This window comes from Calliphora vicina, chromosome 1 (genome assembly GCF_958450345.1).
Source record: "Calliphora vicina chromosome 1, idCalVici1.1, whole genome shotgun sequence".
In the NCBI taxonomy this organism is placed as follows: Eukaryota; Metazoa; Arthropoda; class Insecta; order Diptera; family Calliphoridae; genus Calliphora; species Calliphora vicina.
Window position 1 is genome coordinate 13,542,286 of NC_088780.1, and position 18,689 is coordinate 13,560,974.

The window sequence follows — 18,689 nt, forward strand, 5'->3', positions numbered from 1 at the left end:
ACTCAGTGGTTTCAAGTGGAGAATGCAAGAAACAAGAAATTTTTGTATTGTTTCTTTTTCAAAAGTAATGAAAAGATTTTAACCCTCTAACCGGCCAATTTTATTTTGAGGTAATAAAATATACCAGGTTATTATTTGAATAAAAAAAAAATACGTTGGAATAAAAATAAACAAAAGCCAAGTGCACGTTCATATTTATCACAATAAGTAAATTGTTTGTCTCTTTACACATATTTACCGTTATAACGGGAGAAATAAGCAAATAAAGCAGCATTACATACATTTAACATACCTCGCCTAAAGGCAGCCTTGCCGGTTAGAGGGTTAAGATTTGAAGGACCATCCCAGCGGGTTTTTTAAGGTTATACATGTATTTGCAAACAGTTTAAACAATATATTTGCAATAAGATTCTTTACTAAATGAATTTTAATGATTTTAAGAATCGAAGGACCATTCAAGCTATTAAAAAGTGGAGTTTAAAAGTTAATTTTAGTTATAAATACATTTTCAAACTAGTTGAAACACGAAATTTTTAAAATCTTTGATATTGTTCATTATGCTATGAATTTAAAAGGTTTTAAGGTTTGATTTGGATGAAAACAGAACTCATAACAGATTGGAAAACGGGTCTATCCGGAGCGTAGATTCAATTGTCGTGGGAACAATCTTTAAATTAAAATCTTTGTTCTTAATTATGCTTAACAAATTATATGTGAACGGTTAGGAAACTATTGATACAAAAAATTTTTAAAATCATCTATCTGAGTTCCTAATTCTTTATTAAATGAATTGAAAAAGTCTTAAAGGTTCGATGAACAATCACAGCTTATTACAACTTGTTATTCAAAGAATTTGAAATATTTTATACAAGAAATTTGTAATATATTTAAAATGGTTCTGTATTAAATGATTTTAAGGTTCGAAGGACCATCTCAGTTTGATAGTAAAAATTTAACTAAAACGTATAAAAAATACTCACTTTTTCTGCAGAAATTTATTCATTTTCTTATTTGAACGCATAAATAACACATAACGGCGATGGACCCAAACATAAGCAGCGCCGCCCAAACCGCAAATAACACTAAAATAAAAATAAATAAAAATAAATCAATATAATTACTAAGAAGAGACAAAATATCAAAACTCACCCCATTAAAGCAAATACAAATAATTCCTGAGGATCAAAAGGAAATTCGGTGGTGAAATTGGTTAAAAATACCGCTCTCACAGTATCGGCATTTTGAAACCAAACGGCCAATAAACGAAAAACGGTGGCACCACAAACGGCCGCAAAGAAACCACGCCAATAATTGCGCACCGCAAAATACGTTGTAGTTACCTCTATGCTAAATAAGACACCTAAAATCATTTAAATAAATAATTAACTTCTAATTCTTATGAGAAACATGTGAATAATTGAAACTTACCCCCTACAGGAGCTGCAAAACAGGCGCCCACACCCACCGCACAGGCGGCTGCCAACATTTCTGAATTACGCGATTCATTTTCATAGATACCTTGGAATGATGTTACTAGCTTACTTAATAATTGTGCTACTATACTTGCTATATGTACGAATGGACCCTAGAAGATTTATGCCCAAATGAATTATTAATTAAATTAATTAATTTTTAAATAAAACTATTGTGTAATTATGAGAAAGAAGTTTGAGAATTTTGTTTGTTTGTTGGTTTTTTTTTACCAATTTAAATACTTACTTCCTTTCCCAATGGCATACCACTGCCCAAAGTTGCCGTTAAACCAACAATTTTGGCCACTAATGTTTTAAATGTTAAATATTCTTTTAGGGCCACGCCACGTAAAATTGTTTTCATTTCGGGTATACCGGAACCTAATAATAAAAATATTTGTATGTATTTATGTACAGAGATTTAATAAAATTCGTAATGCTTTAAAACTAAAAAACAATTGCAGGCACTTTGCTTTATTTAAAAGACCTAATAATAAATTATTTGCATACTTTTAGGCTGGATTAAAAATATATAAAACAGAACATATGTATAACCTTAAAAGTAGGCTATTGTTTATTTGAATTATTCCTAGATTATTGTTATTTTTAGGATTAGTAAGTTAATTTCTTAAATTTATGTTAATATTTCTTCTAATTAGTCAAAAAGGCTTTAATGGTTTTTCAGAAAAGAAAAAAATCTTCTAATTGGCCATATTTCTCCAAATAGGCATTAATGGTTTTAGATTAAAACAAGTAAGAGAGCTATATTCGGCTGTGACAAATCTTATATACCCTTCACCCAATTATACTTTAAAATAAATGGCCCATAATCATAGTCAAAAATAAAGAATACTTTAAGAGAATTAAACTCGACTTTACTTATGAGTGGACTTTAGGTCTATAATAGACACGTTAAAGTATACTTCTGACGTTGAAGTCGACTCTAAATATAAAACTATCTGAAGCTGTTATTAACTCGTTTAACAACAGCATCAGCTGTTCTTCACCAAGTAAAAATGTTCGGCAAGAAGTAAAAAATGTTTAAGTTACAAGATATTGGTAGAGATTTTGCAATTATTGAACAGTTATAAATAAAATTAGTAACAAAATATTTTTTGTTTTTTTTTTTTAATTTTGTATGTCAGCTGTTCAGCTATTCAGCGTTGCCATTTGTCTGTTTTTTGTTGTATATTGTATGAAAACATTTTCTACATTTGCGCTGGCACCCAGTTAAAGTCGGTTCAATTTAAAATATACTTTAATTTTGACTATGGTTGCAAATTAATAAAAATCAGGTTTTTATTTTAAAGTTGTTTTTAAAAAGAACCGACTTTAGTGTTTGACTAAGATTATGGGCCTATTTGTTTAAAGAATACTAGGACATTTTAATTATTAAATGATTTTAAGGTACGAAGAACCATTCTAGCGTCTTAAATGTGGAGTTTGAAAGTTTATTTCAGTTACAAATAGATGTTCAAACAGTTTTATCCAAAAATTATCAAAGTTACTTTTTAAATCGATTCAAGTAATTTAAAGGTTCGAAGGGGCAACCTAGCGGTTAAAAAATAATATTTGAAGGATTAGGAAACAAATTGTTTAAACATTTTTTTGTTAATTGGTTAAAAAATACATTTTAATTAGTTTAAAGTTCGAAGGACCATGCTATAGTCTAACCCGAATCGTAAGAGATCGTATGTATAATTTGACAGCTCCAAAGAAAAAATTTTGAAAAACTTTAAACTGTTCTTTATTAACATATTTAAGGCCTAATTTATCAGTGAAATTTTAAACTGTTACTACTCATTATGACTAGATAATCAAGAGATTCAATCGTTAAAAACTATGACATAAACTTGTCCCGTTTCAAGAAAATCGGAAAATAAGTCTATTTCAAAAATACTGGGACATTGTTTTGGACTATATGTCTAAGCGTTTTATTAGCTTGAATTCAGGATCTTTGTAAAGCTATCTTTTCTCACCCAGGTTATCAACATAGGAAGCGACGGTACTGAAACAAGGGAATGTATATCTTGCGTCTATCTATGTGCCTTTTGACTCCCCGACACCACCACCTACGTGGGAACTGACAAAACTGGTCCCGGAAGCAATGCGAAAAGGTAAGTAAATCTTAGTAGGTTGTTATGTTATCTCACCATGTAGCTAGGGTTAGTATGAATACTAACTACAGGGCCAAACCCTATTGGAATTTCTCAATACCAATGACCTGTTAACATTTAACAATTAAGGAATCGCGGCACAATATCCTGTCAAAACAAGAGGGACATTGATGTCAGCATAGCAAAGGTAACGAGCCTTGGTTGAATCGTTTGAGGTTAGTTACCCACTTCGTGAACGGAGATCAGCCTACAAGAATCGGGTACGTCGTAAAAACTTTCAGTTTACTATGAGGACTATTGTAGGAATATTGCAGGAATACTATTATAGGAATACAATAGAATCGTAAGAACGGCTAAACGAAATTCTCGAAAACTCTATTACGAACAGTTTGACAGCGTTAATGACGTTTCAATGATAAAGAAATTCCTATACAAAACCCAAGTCAATGATGATATGGGCAGAAGATTGGAGAGCATTGAGCAGACCATAAAACTCCTGATGGACGCACACTTTCGACCGGGTATAACCGGGGGAAGAAAGGGAAATTAAACAGGAAATCATCTTTACAGACCAAATGGTGAAGGAAGCGATCATTGAGGAGACCATCAAATTCGATATGGACGCAAACTTTTGACCGGATATAACGTGTATCGAGGAGTGACCATTGTGAGAAGAAATGGAAACCAATCAGGAAATCATCCTTACGGACCAAATGGTGAAGGAAGCGATTATAAGCACACCGATGCTGGACACACTGTAGGAGAACCTTAGGCTCAAAATGGGGCCTAAGTCCTAACATGATACACTAGCTTTATAGAAGCATGATTAGGCCAATTCCAACCGTACTTTTATGAACCGGAAATGTAGTGTTTGGTTACTACAGGCAGTTCAGAGCACATGCTACTTGGGTATAAGTGGGACGATAAGAACCACATCTACCAGGATCTTGAACACCTACGGTATATACTCCCTAAAGGAATGCATGTCAAATAAGAGGTATCACTCTAATAGTCATTAGTTTATACTCGATACCCTGAATGGATATACACAAACGAGACAAACTTAATAGGAAACTGTGAGACACTTATTCCAGATAGACAATCGTGGTCAAGCTAAATCCATTAGCAGATAACCGCGGGAATAGTTTGTTAAACAAACGGCTCTAAATTAAGGAATAAAACGGGTTTAGAGACCTATATAGAGAGATCCCATAGATCGAGATATTCCTCCGCCTTCCGGACCACAATACCAACTTCCAGGCGGAAATCCGTACCATCACGGAATGTATTAATTGGATTAAAGCAACTATGGGGCCGATAGATGGGAACATATTTACTGATAGACAGAAAACAATCAACGACCCATAAGGTCAAATCGAGAATAACATTGAAAAGGGCAATAATCGACTACTCAGCTAGTGCTAGGATACGCAACATCTGGGTGCCGGGTCACTCTGGGATAGTGGGCAATGAAGGAGCTAACGACCTCGCCATTAGTAGAAGGGAACTCGTTGAGACAAATTTGGACAATGCAAAATAGTTCGGGTAAGAGAAACTCAAACCTAGGATAGGACAAGGTACCTGCTCAAAAGGACTAAGTCTGGTTTAAGATCATGGATAAATGTGGAAACCTTTGAACATTTTCTCTGCGCCTGTTTTTGCCAGAATTATATCGACGCACTTCGGGCGGGATCAGATACCGGACAAAATCCTCAGCAATAACCTAGACTGGAGTAATCTAAGAAACTTTGTTGAAGAAACCGAAAACGTCGAATGATGACTAAGTATTGAGTCAGCGAGACTGTACCTGAGACCTAACCTAACGCTTTCTCCCTTTTAAGGTTAGGTTTGTATGGAAATTTTGTATAACTAAAATATAAAGTTTCCAATCAAAAGACTTTTTCTTTTAATAACCAATAAAAATCCTGAAAAAGCATTAAAATTTCTTTCCAATTTAGCTGCATAACCTACAAAAGCTTGACAATTAATGAAAGGTGGCCACTTTTGATTCATTGTCATTATTAATTTATGGCAACTCTGTGTTACAGAGGTGAATTTAACAGTGTTTAGAATTTCATTTAAACAATTTTAAAACAATATTAGATATATCAATAATTGAATAACCAATAACCATTAAAGTAAAGTAAGTAAGTAAAAAAATTTAGTAATTTATAAATTTTATTAAAATCAAATGAAAGAATTTTTTTTTTTTTTTGAAACCAAAACTACAATATTAAACACAAATTAAAAAAAAAACTGACTAATAAACCAAATAACAAAATAATTACTTTACTTGAATGATTGAAAAATAAAGAAATAAAAGCTTTAAAATAATATAAAAATAACTAAATAATTTATAAAAAATAATTAAAATTAAAAACTTACCTATACTTTGGGGTGCTATTAAGTGAACAAAACCAGCTGAGAATAAAATCAAACACACGGGCAACGAAACCCAGGCAAAATATTGAGCTATAGGTTGTGAGGTTAGATCCCGATATAACCAAACACGAGCTAGAATTTGAATAAATTAAAATAAAGGTGGTTAAAACCTTTTACATTTGTTTAGTTATGTTATTTAGAACTTACCGCTGGTACATATCGAAATGCCCTTGTCCATGACATAGGATAACAGAGCCATTATAATGCCTAATAATGCTAAAAATACCCAATCTTCGCCCAGCCGGGCAAATGTATGTTTCCATATCCATGATGTTACTTTAAATGCACGTGATTTGCGTTTACCTAAGAGTTCCTGAAAGTATTCCCCAGTTCTGCTACTTTATAATCAATTTGTTTTAATTTTAATTTCATTTAGCAGAAAAATCAGAATAAAATAAAAATAAAGAAGAAGAAGAAGAGATAGCAATAGATAGAATGGTGACAGTGTAAAAATACGTCATAGTGTTGAAATGTAGCGATTTTGTAGTGTTTGGATGGAATTTTATTTTTATTTTAAGTGTTTGAATCAAGGTTTTATAGTTAATTTGTTGCTGTTATTAATAATTTTTAAGCAATTAATTATTCATTTTATAAATTTGTTGTATTTGCAAAAGATTTTAAGTTAAACCGGGTTTAAACCAAACGGGAAATCATCTTTACGGACAATGTATGTAAACCGTATCAGAATCACTTTCTGAATAGATTTAATTATGTGAATCCGAATGTCAGTCTGGCTTTCGCAAATTTGTAAATATTTCAATAAGATTTGGGAAATTAGTTTTTTTTCGAAATATGGCAGCATATTCTGGGATTCAAACGAATCAGTTGCGTTCGGTACGGGTTCCCAATGATCGTCTGGTCAGATTTCAGCTGATCATAATAGATAGGACCATTTTGCTCCCACCAATTACAGAGAATTAGTTTAGGGCCATGGATATTTGGCTTCACATACGATCTGTTACGTTTCGGGTAATGTAAGTAATGATTAGGTTTCTTTTAAACGTTCAAGCATCATTTCGGACATGAAAAATCGTCTATCAAGGTCTCTCTCAAGGCTTTAAATTCGTATGGTACCCAATATATCTGCTTTTGGATGAATCCTTTTTCTCGCAAATGTTTTAGCTGCTTGAGTTGCTCCCAAAATTTAACAGGAATACGTTTTATATAGAAAGAAATCACGCGACCTAATTTCATGGCGATCGGTCGATAATTGGTAATAGTTCTATATAAGGCCAAAATGGGCTAGTTATTATATGATGGGGCTTGACCAACTATACTTTCTTATTTTTTTTTTCGATAAGTAGAAATATCGACAGATATTTATATGTAGAAAGAAAATTTTCAAGAATTTCTTAGCAAAAAACCGCTGCATTTCAACATTATTTCTATTAAACCGCCATTATTAAAATATTTTAAATAGAAATATGATTTTAAAAACATGAATTAAAACTAATATTAAACAAAACTAACAGCTGTATAAATATCAGCCTTAAATACTTAAAATATTTACAATAAATTTTATAACTTTTCAAAATAAAAAATTTTATCATATTTAACGAAAACCGAAATTGTACTATTTACCAGGCACTCGTGAAAAAAACAAAAATATTGAAAATGAGAATTACAATTAACATAAAAATTTACGATAAATTTTTAAAGTTGAGATTTTTCAAATTAAACATAAACCGAAATTAGATTTACATCAGAGCTTTCCTATGAAATAAGAAATTTAATTTAATTTGTGCCTTAAGTATTTAAAATATTTACGATAAATGTGAAAAAAAAATTAACGTTTTCCAAATAATAAAATTTATGAAATCTAGTAAAAACCGAAATTGTATTATTTACCATGATTTCAAAAAATAAACAAAATTTTCATTATTTTTGCTAACAAATAACTTAAACATTTACGATAAATTTTGAAAGTCGATATTTTTTAAATTAAACAAAAACCGAAATTAGACTTGAATTAGAGCTTTCCTATGAAATAAGAAATTTAATTTAATTTGTGCCTTAAGTATTTAAAATATTTACGATAAATGTGAAAAAAAAATTAAAGTTTTCCAAATAATAAAATTTATGAAATCTAGTAAAAACCGAAATTGTATTATTTACCATGATTTCAAAAAATAAACAAAATTTTCATTATTTTTGCTAACAAATAACTTAAACATTTACGATAAATTTTGAAACTCGAGATTTTTTAAATTAAACAAAAACCGAAATTAGCCTTGAATTAGAGCTTTCCTGTGCTATACTAAATTTAATTTAATTTGAGCCTTAAGTATTTAAAATATTTACGATAAATATGAAAAAAATTTTAACTTTTCCAAATAATAGAATTTATAAAATCCAGTAAAAATCGAAATTGTATTATTTACCATGCTTTCAAATAATAAACAAAATTTTCATTATTTTTGGTAACTAATAACTTAAACATTTACGATAAATTTTTAAAGTCGAGATTTTTTAAATTAAACAAAAACCGAAATTAGATTTGAATTAGAGCTTTCCTATGCTATAATAGATTTAATTTAATTTGAGTCTTAAGTATTTAAAATATTTACGATAAATATGAAAAAAATTTTAACTTTTCCAAATAATAGAATTTATGAAATCTAGTAAAAACCGAAATTGTATTATTTACCATGCTTTCAAATAATAAACAAAATTTTCATTATTTTTGCTAACAAATAACTTAAAAATTTACGATAAATTTTGAAAGTCAAGATTTTTTAAATTAAACAAAAACCGAAATTAGACTTGAATTAGAGCTTTTCTATGTTATAATAAATTTAATTTAATTTGAGCCTTAAGTATTTAAAATATTTACGATAAATGTGAAAAAAATTTTAACTTTTCCAAATAATAGAATTTATGAAATCTAGTAAAAACCGAAATTTTATTATTTACCATGCTTTCAAATAATAAACAAAATTTTCATTATTTTTGCTAATAAATAATTTAAACATTTACGATAAATTTTAAGTCGAGATTTTTTAAATTAAATAAAAACCGAAATTAGACTTGAATTAGAGCTTTTCTATGTTATAATAAATTTAATTTAATTTGAGCCTTAAGTATTTAAAATATTTACGATAAATGTGAAAAAATTTTAACTTTTCCAAATAATAGAATTTATGAAATCTAGTAAAAACCGAAATTGTATTATTTACCATGCTTTCAAATAATAAACAAAATTTTCATTATTTTTTCTAAAAAATAACTTAAACATTTACGATAAATTTTGAAAGTCGAGATTTTTTTATATTAAACTAAAACCGAAATTAGACTTGAATTAGAGCTTTCCTATGAAATAAGAAATTTAATTTAATTTGTGCCTTAAGTATTAAAAATATTTACGATAAATGTGAAAAAATTTTAACTTTTCCAAATAATAGAATTTATGAAATCTAGTAAAAACCGAAATTGTATTATTTACCATGCTTTCAAATAATAAACAAAATTTTCATTATTTTTGGTAACAAATAACTTAAAAATTTACGATAAATTTTGAAAGTCGAGATTTTTTAAATTAAATAAAAAACGAAATTAGATTTATATCAGAGCTTTCTTATGCTATAATAAATTTTATTTAATTTGTTCCTTAAGTATTTAAAATATTTACGATAAATGTGAAAAAATTTTTACTTTTCCAAATAATAGAATTTATGAAATCTAGTAAAAATCGAAATTGTATTATTTACCATGCTTTCAAATAATAAACAAAATTTTTATTATTTTATGTAACAAATAACTTAAACATTTACGATAAATTTTCAAAGTCGAGATTTTTTAAATTAAACAAAAACCGAAATTAGATTTACATCAGAGCTTTTCTATGCTATAATAAATTTAATTTAATTTATGCCTTAAGTATTTAAAATATTTACGATAAATGTGAAAAAAAAATTAACTTTTCCAAATAATAGAATTTATGAAATCTAGTAAAAACCGAAATTGCATTATTTACCATGCTTTCAAATAATTAACAAAATTTTCATTATTTTTGCTAACAAATAACTTAAACATTTACGATAAATTTTGAAAGTCGAGATTTTTTAAATTAAATAAAAACCGAAATTAGACTTGAATTAGAGCTTTCCTATGCTATAATAAATTTAATTTAATTTGAGCCTTAAGTATTTAAAATATTTACGATAAATGTGAAAAAAAATTTTAACTTTTCCAAATAATAGAATTTATGAAATCTAGTAAAAACCGAAATTGTATTATTTACCATGCTTTCAAATAATAAACAAAATTTTCATTATTTTTGCTAACAAATAACTTAAATATTTACGATAAATATTGAAAGTCGAAATTTTTTAAATTAAATAAAAACCGAAATTAGACTTGAATTAGATTAAATTTAAATTGAGTCTTAAGTATTTAAAATATTTACGATAAATGTGAAAAAAATTTTAACTTTTCCAAATAATAGAATTTATAAAAACCAGTATAAACCGAAATTTTATTATTTAACAGGCTTTCAAATAAAAAAATGTCATTATATCTGGTAACAAATAACTGAAATAAAATATTTCAAATAGAAATATGGTTTTAAAAACATGAATTAAAACTTAATAAAATTCTAATATTAAACAAAACTAACAGCTGTATAAATGTATAAAAGTCTTTTTAAAATAAAATAAATATTTAAACTATTTTATTTTTGCAGTCTATAATACAAAATTTAATTAGGTTTTTTTTCTATTTTTTAGCACACTATAAAAATATTATACTACATACAACGTCATTATTTCAATATTATTCTAATAAACAACTAATTATTTAAAGTATGTTTACCTTAAAAATATTGTTTGCTTATTGTTTATATAATTTTTAAACAGTGTTTTTTTTTTGCAAATATGTAGAATCCAGTGTTAATTTCAATTCAATTAAATATAGTAAATTTTGTAATAAATAAATTGTTAAAAATAAACTAATTTACAACTTACCTTGTTCCTCTGTTTGTCCTCCAATTTTCGTCTCTTTTCAAGTAATTTGAGTTTTCTGGCTTCATCTTTTGCAAATTCTCCTAAATCTTTGGTATAACGGCCATACATCTAAGGGAAACATAATTTCAAAATAATTTATTAAAAAATATTTCAAAAATTATTGAGAAAAGTAATAAAGAATTTTTACTACATATTAATTCTATTAAACAATTGCAAGTAATAAATTGATTATTTTATGAGTTTCCCATATAAAAATAACAAAGATTTTATAATTTATTGAGAACAAATACCCAACAAAATTTTTGAATAAAATATTGAAAATAAATTTGCACTCTTAATATCAAAGTTCTAAGTTTTAAATAGTAATTATATCATCATTTTAACCCATTACTTTGTAATAAAAGTTTTTGTATTTAAATAACAAAAAAATTCTTTTAACTTACTCATTTTTAAAACTCAAACACAAATCTGCAAATGCTTTATTTAACGTGATTTACTTTTGCCAGCACAAAGAACAGACTGAAGAATTTCGTTTATGAATTTTCTATAAATATGTAGACGACGACGTCATTAAATGACATTGAAAAAGATTTCAATTTAATGTTCATAAAGTGAAATTAATTTGCTTTTATAATAATTTTAACAAAAGTTTAAAATATTATTCAAAATTTAGCAAAGAGAAACAAAATGATTTGCTGGGTTATGTCCAGACGTTAAATTTCATTAACAACTCATTTTGTAAAGCAATAAATTATTTAATTTATTTTTATTTAATAATGTAATTGTTCGATTAGTTTAAAACTACAGGTTTGCAACATTTCATATTGTTTTTTACTTCATAATAAATTGTTTCCAAAAAATATTAACATTGTTTATTTTATTGTAACAACAAAATTTCCAAAATTCAATAAAAACCGAAATTGTAATACTTAACAGACTTTCACACAATATACAAAAATGTCATCAATGAGTACAAAAAATAACTCATAAATTTACGATAAATTTTTAAAGTCATGATTTAATGAAATAAACAAAAACCGAAATTTAACTTAAATTAAGGCTTTGCCATGGTACACTTTTTTTAATTTAATTACAGCCTTAAGTCCTTAAAATATTTACGATAAATTTGATTTTTTTTAAATTTTCTAAATAAACGAATTCTTTACATTTAACAAAAACCGAAATTAAACTAATATTAAGACTTTACTCTGATATAAGATAATTTATTTTATTGCTGTCCTAAGTACTTAAAATATTTACGATAAATTTGAAAATTTTTATAAATTTTCCAAATAAAAGAATTCAATAGATTTAACAAAAACCGAAATTAAACTAATATTAAGACTTTACTTTAATATAAGATAATTTATTTTATTGCAGTCCAAAAAACTTAAAATATTTACGATAAATTTTGGAAATTTTCCAAATAAACGAATTCATTACATTTAACAAAAACCGAAATTAAACCAATATGAAGACTTTCCTTGATATAATTTAATTTATTTTATTGCTGTCCTAAGTATTTTAAATATTTACGATAAATTTGAAAAATTGTATAACTTATACAAATAAAAGAATTGAAAAGTTTTAACGAAAACCGAAATTTTAATATTTTGCAGGCTTTCACAGTATATATAAAAATATTGTATATATATAGCAAAAATAACTAAAATATTTACGATAAATTTTTAAAATTTCGTTTTATCGAATTTAACAAAATACAAAATTAAATAAAAACCAACGCTAGTTTATAGTGTTACAAAATCGATATATACAGTACTTAAAGTATTTAATATATTTACGATAAATTTTAAAAAATTTATAACTTTTCCAAATTAACGAATTTATTATATGTAACAAAAACCGAAATTAGATTTATACCTTATCTTTTCTATGGTATAAGAAATGTAATTTAATTTGAGCTTTAAGTATTTAAAATATTTACGATAAATGTAAAAATTTTTTTAACTTTTCCAAATAAAATAGTTTAAGAAATCCAGTAAAAGCCGAAATTTTGTAACGTAACAGGTTTTCAAATAATAAATAAATTTTTTTTATTCCTGGTAATAAATAACAGAAATATTTACGATAAATTTTGAAATTCAAGATTTTTTAAATCAAACAAAAACTGAAATTAGATTTATATCAGAGCTTTCCTATGGTATAAGAAATTTAATTTAATTTGAGCTTTAAGTATTTAAAATATTTACGATAAATGTAAACAATTTTTTAATTTTTGCAAATAATAGAATTTATGAAATTTAAAAAAAATCTAAATTTTAATTGTTTACCAGGCTTTCTAATATAAACAAAATTTTCATCATCAAAAACCGAAAATAATTTTATATTAAGGCTTTCTTATGGTATAAGAAAAATTATTTTATTGGATCATTAACTACTTATTAGATTTACGATAAATTTAAAATTTTTAATAACAGTTCCAAATAAAATAATTTTTTAAATTAAATAAAAACCGAAATTTTACTATTTACCAGACTTTCTTAAAATAAACAAAAATATTTTAAAAATATATGACAAATAATTTAAACATTTACGAATAATTTTAAAAGACATGATTTTTTAAATTTAATATAAAACGAAATTAAACACAAATCAAAGCAAGCCTATAAAATAACAAATTTTATTTATTCCCTACTTTAACTATATATTATATTTACGAGAAGTTTCTATGTGACTCTACAACTATTCCCTAGACTGTTTCCTATACAGCAGCCGCACTCATGTGTGTGTGTGAGTGAGTGTATTTTTGTAAATGAAAAAAAAAAAGTAAAATTAAAAACAAATTAGCATTTTATGCATTTCATTTTGAAATGTGGACAAAACAAAGCATATAAAAACAAAAACAACAATAATAAGAAAGAAAAAAATACACACAACAATTATAAAATGAAATAAGTATGAAGAAAAAAATAAATAAAATATTTAAAAATAGTTTAAATTTAAAATGTATTTAAAAAGGCAAAAGAGTATAGAACAAAAGCAGACAGACATCTTAAATGAAAGAGAGAGAGAGAGTGAGAGGGAGTGAGAGTAAATGACTTATTTATTATGATTGCGGTTGTTTCAAAATAACGACAACAATAAAAACACATGTGTAAATAAAACCATACATAAACAAACAATAGACAACAACAATATAACGAATTTTCCATATAATTATTGTTATTGTTTTTGTTATATATCGTAAATTAGGATGAGGAAGGTTTGCATTTTACAGTTACAATTAAATGTTTTAATGGCCCTAGTCGGTATTTTAAACAAATAACAACTGAATATATTGTATATACAGTAAACATTAAATACATATTTCCTTTCATTAAGAAAACTAAACAATATATTGTTTTAATAAAATTTTAATTAGTCTGTAATTTGTTGTTTGATTATGAATAATGTTTATATGTAAGTGAAACCAATTCAAGGGAATTTTTTTAGGTTTTTTTTTCAATTTCAGTTTCTTCACCTTGTCTTCATTAAAAATCATGTAGTTTCCTTGATTTTGCTTAAAATAGATTACTTTTCATTCAAAGTTTTTTGCTTTAATTTCATTTATTTAATGAATATTTTATATTTGTTTGAGTATTGTTATTGTTGTAAATGTGCTTAATTATTAGGTGCTTTGTAAGATGTTTATCTTAAAATTGTTTAAATTTACATGATTACTTACATGTAGTAAAAGTAGCCATTAATTAGACACTTGAGCGTATAATTAATAAATATGAAATTTTGTTGCGTATACGTCTACGTACATATAATTATACCAGCAAACAATTTTGTTTTAAGCTTAAAGGTAAATTTTGGAGATATTCTAAATATCATTTTGACACTTATCGTCAAATAATTAGAAGTAAATTTCATTAAAAACTAGAAATAAGTATCAGAAAAATGATAATTTAAAAAATTCTTAATTAGATGTTGCGATTTTTTTAATCTGGCGTTTTTTTTTTGTAAAATTTATGATTTTTTGTATAAAATGAATAATTTATTGTAAAATAAGCAATTTTTTTAATTTCGTTTAATTTTAGTAAAAATATAGATTTCGTTGATTTGTAATACCCTTCACCATCGTGAGAAGTTTGTCATTCCGTTTGTAATTTCCCCAATATAATTTTCCGACCCTATAAAGTATATATATTCTGGATCCTTATAGATAGCGGATTCGATTAAGCCATGTCCGTCTGTCTGTCTGTCTGTTGAAATCAATTATAGAAGACCCCAGATATCTTCGGGATCCAAATCTTCATTAATTCTGTCAGACATGATTTCGGGAAGTTTCCTATTTAAAATCAGCTAAATCGGTCCACAAATGGCTGAGATATGAGGAAAAAACCAGGACAACCTCGATTTTTGAACTATATCTGGATTACTAAGTCATTAATTTAGAAAATATGGATATCTAATGATAGATATTTCAAAGACCTTTGCAACGACTTATATAAGACCATAGTAAGTTGGACCTACAATGGGTCAAAATAGGAACCCGAATTTTTTTTCACCAAAAAAATTTAAAAAACTAAAATTTTTAATTTAAAAAAATAAAAAATTTTAATTTTAAAAACAAAATAAAAATAATTCGAAAACAAATTATTCCAAAAAATTTACAAAAAAAAAAATTTGGAAAAAAAAATTTTTGTTTACCTAAAAATATTTAAAATTCGGCACAGCCGAATATAGCTCTCTTACTTGTTTTTCTAAATTTTGGCGTTTTTTTTTTTTGCAAAAATATCGTTTTTGTAAAAATCAAAACTTTCACGAAAAACGTCAACGCCAATTTTATAATAAACTAAAATTTTAAATTTCACCAAAAATCGCCAAAATAAAAACCGCTCAAAAAAATTCTGCAGTAAAAAATTTATTATTTCACAAAAAAGAGTCTTCATTTGTTACACTGTGTTATAAGTTTTTTTTTTAAATATTAATATAATAATAAAGGAGTTAATAAAAAATTATTCATTAAACGTCAATTTGAAAAAAATCTCTATTTTAAAACAAAAAATCCTAAATTTAATAAAAAAAATAATTAAAAAAACTTTTTTCTAAATCAAAATTAATATCTAAGCCTAAACAAATTGGCGAATTTCACATAAAATCAATAATATTGGTCAACAGCAAAACAAGGCTTGACTAGCCACCCAGCAGTTTGAAAAGTGCCAATTAGAAACCTTTCACTAGCTATATTACTACTTGTACAACTAACTAGTTCGATGTGGCTGCTAAAGTGGTAGTTAAATGGTTATTAATTGCACTACATTTCACCAGCATATTCAGTAATAAGCAATAGTCAGCTATTTGTCCTAAGTTTTTGAATTTAAATTCATGAAAAATAAAATCCTCTAAAATATACCACTTCGATGGCCACATGTAATGCTGAATGTGGACGTTTGTGTTTTCGTTCCCATTGATGATGTAGAAAATGCAAAAATTGAGAGCACAGTGGTTTAGTGGTTAGAGCATTTGACTAGAAAACGAGAGGTTATGTGTTCAACCCCGCTCTCAGAAAAATTTATTTTTTCTTTTTTTCTCAAATGTTGGAGTATTTGTACTACTGAATTGAATAGTGAAGTGTTATGCAGAGTGTGCCAATCGGCCACTTGCAATGACATCCCCGTGTTAAATTCACCAGTCAATAACGTTGCGAGTGGGTTGAAAATTCACTAGTAGTAGTTCTTAGTGGCCAACGAATTCGACGTAGCGGAACTAGTGCAATGAACTGCAGGGCATTATATAGATTTGATACATCATGGCTACCCAAGTACATAAATGGCCAAATTTTTCAATTCTATGAATAGATTCTTTTTTCAAAAAATTTTTAAGTAAAATTATAAATTTTGTTAGACATTTCTGCACATAATTAATGATAACTCAAAAAGGGTTAGTCCAATGTTATTAAAATAAAAATAGAAAAGTTGAGATTTACATAGCCTTTAATCCATTAATATATTGTGTTTCAATCGGCTCAATAGTTTCGGAGTTATAATAACAAATTGAAGCAAAAAATATATCTTTTACGTGATAATATCAATTTTTTTTGTTTTAAAAAATCATGAAAAATCGAAAACGGCAGAAATTGTTTAGATTTATTGCTTTATCGCAAAGCCACATATAATAGAAACAAAATGAGATATCGATTATAAAAATCGATGGATTCTTTTCGAATTTATTCATAATTAAGTGAATACGCTCATTTTCACAAAATTGTCCAATATCCATGGTGCTAAGGTAATGATCTGTATTTGGTGGGGGCATAAGAGTCCCATCTATTATGAGCTGCTAAAATCTGATCAGACCATCACAGGGAACCTGTACCGAACGCAACTGATTCGTTTGAAGCGAGAATTGGTAGAAAAACGACCAGAATATGCGGCCAGACATGAAGCCGTAATATTCCATCATGACTACGATCGGCCACATGTTGCAATACCTTTTAAAAAGTATTTAGAATGAAGTGGTTGCTATCAGTGTTTAAAAAACTAGACTACAAGTAGCAGTAGCAATGAAAAAACACAAGTAGTCTAGTTAAAAAATTAATAAAAACTCGCAGTCAATCAATTACTACTACTACTGCTACCTTCACATTTTGGTAGCAGTAGTTGTAGTAGTACTAATAAAAGAAAAATTTAAAAGTAGCAGAGTAATTTATTTTCTATTGCTACCTTAAAAAAGAAAAAGTTTTGATGTAGCAGTCATTAGTTTTTTATTAATTCTGCTACTTTTAAAATTTAGTAGTAATAGAAGTAGCAGTTGAGGTAGTAGAATAAGTAGCAGTTAAGTAGCAGTTGAGGTAGCAATAAAATAAGTCAGAAATAAAAATCTTCAGCCAAAAAAGTATTATGTGTTGTTGTTGTGAATGTATATTTGTGTAAGTTGGTCGTGTTGTAAACAAAAGTTCGGCTTTTTTGTTATACACACAGAAAACACGATCTTTCTGTTAGCAACACGAACATCTGAGACGAATAAAATCGAATAATTCTTTCAAACTCTATCAAAACAAAAACAACACACAGTGTTTAATTCTGCCAATTTTGGTGTTATGACTGAAGATTTTCTTTTTTGACTACTTTTATTGCTACCTTAACTGCTGCATCAACTGCTACTTTACTGCTACCTTAAAAATTAAAATATAGAGCAGTAGCAATGATTTGTATTTTTATACTACTACTCCATTTACAATTCATGTTTTATTACTACTGCTCTGTTAAGAGTTTTATATTTTGAAGGTAGCAGTAGTTTTAAAAAAACAAGAAAACGAAAAAAGACAAATGCTACTGCTACCGCTACATACACTTTTTTGAAGCAGTAGTTGTAGCAACAGTTAAAAATTTGTTAGTTATCGAAGCTTTTTAAACACTGGTTGCTATTTGTTTCGATCGATGCAGAACGGTCCTCTGGAACACATTTCACTTTGGAATACACTATCCGAAATTGGCTTGATTCGTTCTTGGCATCAACAGATAAGCAGTTCTTTTGGCTCAGAATCCATATGTTGCCAGAAAGATGGAAAAAGGTCATAGCTAACAATGGTCAATACTTTAAATAAATTTATATTGTACAAATGTTTCAAAATAATAGATAAACATTTAAAAAATCACAAGAGCTTCAATTTCATAAAAAATCTGTTATTTCATAAGAAAAACAATTTATAATAACTTTATTACTAATATTTTAAGTAATTTATTTAA

The 18,689-nt window shown here is 26.7% G+C and overlaps 1 protein-coding gene across 10 annotated transcripts in view; it reads right to left on the reverse strand.

Moving 5' to 3' along the window:
• The window catches only part of ClC-a (chloride channel protein 2), a 76,310-nt gene that overhangs the window by 14,059 nt on the left and 43,562 nt on the right, over positions 1–18,689 (reverse strand). For 4 of the 10 annotated variants that reach the window (XM_065499064.1, XM_065499065.1, XM_065499063.1 and 1 more), the window contains 7 exons: positions 10,993–11,100; positions 6,179–6,344; positions 5,975–6,103; positions 1,720–1,853; positions 1,429–1,585; positions 1,150–1,360; positions 981–1,082 (listed from right to left, as the gene is read on the reverse strand). In XM_065499064.1, coding sequence (XP_065355136.1) covers positions 981–1,082; positions 1,150–1,360; positions 1,429–1,585; positions 1,720–1,853; positions 5,975–6,103; positions 6,179–6,344; positions 10,993–11,100 — 1,007 coding nt within the window. Of the gene's footprint in view, positions 1–980; positions 1,083–1,149; positions 1,361–1,428; positions 1,586–1,719; positions 1,854–5,974; positions 6,104–6,178; positions 6,370–10,992; positions 11,101–18,689 lie in introns of all 10 variants that reach the window. The other 6 variants (XM_065499066.1, XM_065499069.1, XM_065499067.1 and 3 more) reach the window with 3 other exon arrangements.